The 3,215-nt window shown below is 36.9% G+C and overlaps 1 protein-coding gene across 3 annotated transcripts in view; it reads right to left on the bottom strand.

Annotated features, from left to right (window-relative positions):
* Window positions 1-237: 237 nt before the first annotated feature.
* septin5b (septin 5b) overlaps window positions 238-3,215 on the bottom strand; it is a 40,130-nt gene continuing 37,152 nt past the window's right edge. For all 3 annotated transcript variants that reach the window (XM_059357636.1, XM_059357637.1, XM_059357638.1), the window contains 2 exons: window positions 2,835-2,937; window positions 238-2,671 (listed from right to left, as the gene is read on the bottom strand). In XM_059357636.1, coding sequence (XP_059213619.1) covers window positions 2,609-2,671; window positions 2,835-2,937 — 166 coding nt within the window. In that variant the 3' untranslated portion in view covers window positions 238-2,608. The remainder of the gene's footprint in view (window positions 2,672-2,834; window positions 2,938-3,215) is intronic.

Here is a 3,215-nt window from a genome sequence, read left to right as displayed (position 1 = left end):
TTTATTCACCTTCCGCCCTTTCCATTATGATTGTACACTGCAATACTTTAAAAAAAAAACTCATGGTTAAAGGTTTTATATAAGGATGAGATTGTATGCATTTATCATGGCTTTACTGAGAATCATGCCGAGTAAAAACACTTAATCTCCTCGTAGGTGGAGAAAATGTATACATGAGCTCACACACACACACACACACACACACACACACACACACACACACACACATACTCGTACAGCAGCGCTGAGAATTAAAAGAGGCTGATGGTTTGACGCCATATGTCCGTTCTCAGCGGTTCGGATTACTGACATCCTGGATGTGAGTCAGCTGTTCAGCGAGGGCGGTTACTGTTCACTTACTGACACTTTTTATCTACATACAACTTCCCAGTTACTTCTGAGGAACATTTGATGCTTTCGAGAAATGTAATTAGGCCTTCTATTCACCCAGATATGCATCTTTTTCATTAACCCATTAAGAAAAAAATACTTTTCACTACATCCCGGAAATAACTGATCAGTTTGTGTATGTTTGGATGCTTCTTCATGAATACCTAGTTGGGAATAAGGTTCGGAAAGTGTCCTTTTTTATTAATAAACACTACCCTATCACCAATCACGACATGAATGAATTAAAAAACAATAAATTGTATTTAGGCCTGTCATGATAACTGCATTTTGTTAGACAATACATTGTTCCAGAAATATTTGTGATAAATGATATTATTGCCGTTTTAAGACCATTTAATGCCACTGTGTGTGTGTAGAGGAGCTGCCGGAGCCCCGCCCACGGTGAAACTCAGCAGCATGGCCAGATATAAAAGCAAAACATGGTCTCAGCATAGTTTTTTCCTGTTAAAAAAAGTTATAATAGTTGTTATAAATTATGTTTAATGGCATAAAGTTGGCAAAAGTGTTGGCGTTTACATTTGTATGTGAACAAAAACAAAATGTAAACACTATGGGTGATATCGTACGAGACATGAACATGACCTTGATAACTTCTGTTGAGCTCGACAAGTTGATATTGTAATTGTGATAGTTTTACACATATTTTGGCGTCTTTCTCACAATAAATTCAGTTGCAAATGTTTCAATCATTATATCTTTAAAGATTTCACATTATTATGGGAAAATGTGGTGTTTGTTCAAAAACAAATCACAACATGAATAAATAAAAAAAGAATAAACAAAAACTGCTCTTTCTGAGATTAATATTCAGAAACAGTTTTATGCCTGTCACGATAACTGCATTTTGTTGGACGATATATATTGTTCCAGAAATATTTGCGCTAAACAATATTATTGCCGTTTTAAGATTAAAAAAACGATAATTTAATGCCACTGCGTGTGTGTAGAGGAGCTGCCGGAGCCCCGCCCACGGTGAAACTTCACAGTAAGCCAAAAATAAAAGCAAAAAACTGTCTCAGCATAATTTTTTCTTGTTTAAAAAAAGTCTTACAATAGTTGTTATACGTTCTAGTTTATGGCATAATGTTGGTAAAAGTGTTGGCATTTACATTTGTATGTAAACAAAAACAAAATATAAACACTATGGGTGATATCGTACATGACCTTGATAACTTCTGTTGAGCTCGACAAGTTGATATTGTAATAATTGTGACAGTTTGACACATATTTTGGTGTTTTTCTCACAATAAATTCAGTTGCAAATGTTTCAATCATTATCTTTAAAGATTTCACATTATTATGGGAAAATGCGGTGTTTGTTTCTTCAAAAACCCAAGAAAATAAGACATTTAAAAAATAATACATTTGATAATGATTTTGGCAAAATTGTTCATTCGCAAATGTAAATTAAGCAACAAACCCCCCCGAATTTTGTTGTTTTCTATAGGATGTCAAGCAATATGTTGATCTAATTTCTAATTTGATGATGTTAAGACGCTTAATATGTATATTTTTAGTTTAGTGTGATATACCTCCTAACTCTTTTGTTACCGTTTTATTTGTATACATCCTGTATATACTGGATATAATCTGTCCTTTAAAAAAGAAGAAAGATGACAAAGCATGCATATGCCACTAAAACTAAAGTTTCAAAGGTTTGGATGCAGGACTTTTCCATGTGGAGGAGTATTTTAGCCGTGTGCTATTAGAACTTTTAATTAAGTAAGGGATCTGAATACTTCTTCCACCATTGAAGATGTGTAAAGAAAAGAAAGAGATTACTAACCGTGCATATTTTACTAAAACCGAAGCTGCAAACCATCAGCGCCTTTAAAGTTCAGTCAGCAGGTTCCCACACAATCAGTGCATAAACTCCTAAATGAATCAAGGGAATGGTGCATTATTTAGGTTCTCAAGTAAAATCTACTGTCATCTAAAAAGTGCATCTACTCTCTATTGCCTAACTAGACTCACTTGGCTAATGACTGCATTAAAAAAAAAGCAGTTTATTGTTAAAATCAGGTCAGAATACGTCTCCCAGCATGCCGTTCATCTGCTGCTCCTTTGAGAATCGGGTGACTGTGACTCTCTGAAGGTTTCTCATCTCATCCCCTGCAGAGATGGACTCAGTGTAGGTTTGAATCTGTGCCCCCGTGTTTGATTTTTGCTCATAAATAAAAAGGTGAAAGTGTGAGTGTCACAGGTCCTGCTCGTGCATCTGCTGCTGCATCTTCTGGAGCATCTGCTGCATCCTCCTCAGCTGCAGACGGAGAGAAGAGACGATAAAGAGACAGCTTACATAACAACACATGTGGGTCAACATTTCACATGCTTATGTAACACCTGCTGCAACCTGCATTATTCAGCTTAAGAGGTCTATTAAGGAGTCATATCCTTTTTTCTTTTATTCTTCTGACACTCACCTCATCGTCTTTCATTTTGATGAGTTTCTCCGTCTCTCCGTCCGGCGTGGGCAGCGGCAGGATGGGGATGGGGCTCTCCACCCGCTTGTCTGCATTCATTTTACTGCAAGAAAAGAGATAAACACTGATGAGGACAACAAGCAAGCAGAAAGGTTATTATTTGTTTTACTGTAGGATGGAAATCAACTTGCAGAGACTTGAATTTTTGCAGAAAAAGCATTCCTTCCGCAAAAATGCGGCATGTTCACAACTTGCATATCACTGCCAATTGCTCTGCAGAGAGGCATGACAAATGCACACACTTCAACACACAATATGTCTGCAGCTACATGTCTCTCAGTGGCGTGGGAGTTGTAGCGTCATTGCATTCAGTTTCTTTCG

Source organism: Centropristis striata, chromosome 19 (assembly GCF_030273125.1).
Source record: "Centropristis striata isolate RG_2023a ecotype Rhode Island chromosome 19, C.striata_1.0, whole genome shotgun sequence".
In the NCBI taxonomy this organism is placed as follows: Eukaryota; Metazoa; Chordata; class Actinopteri; order Perciformes; family Serranidae; genus Centropristis; species Centropristis striata.
This window is presented reverse-complemented; position numbering and strand designations above follow the sequence as displayed.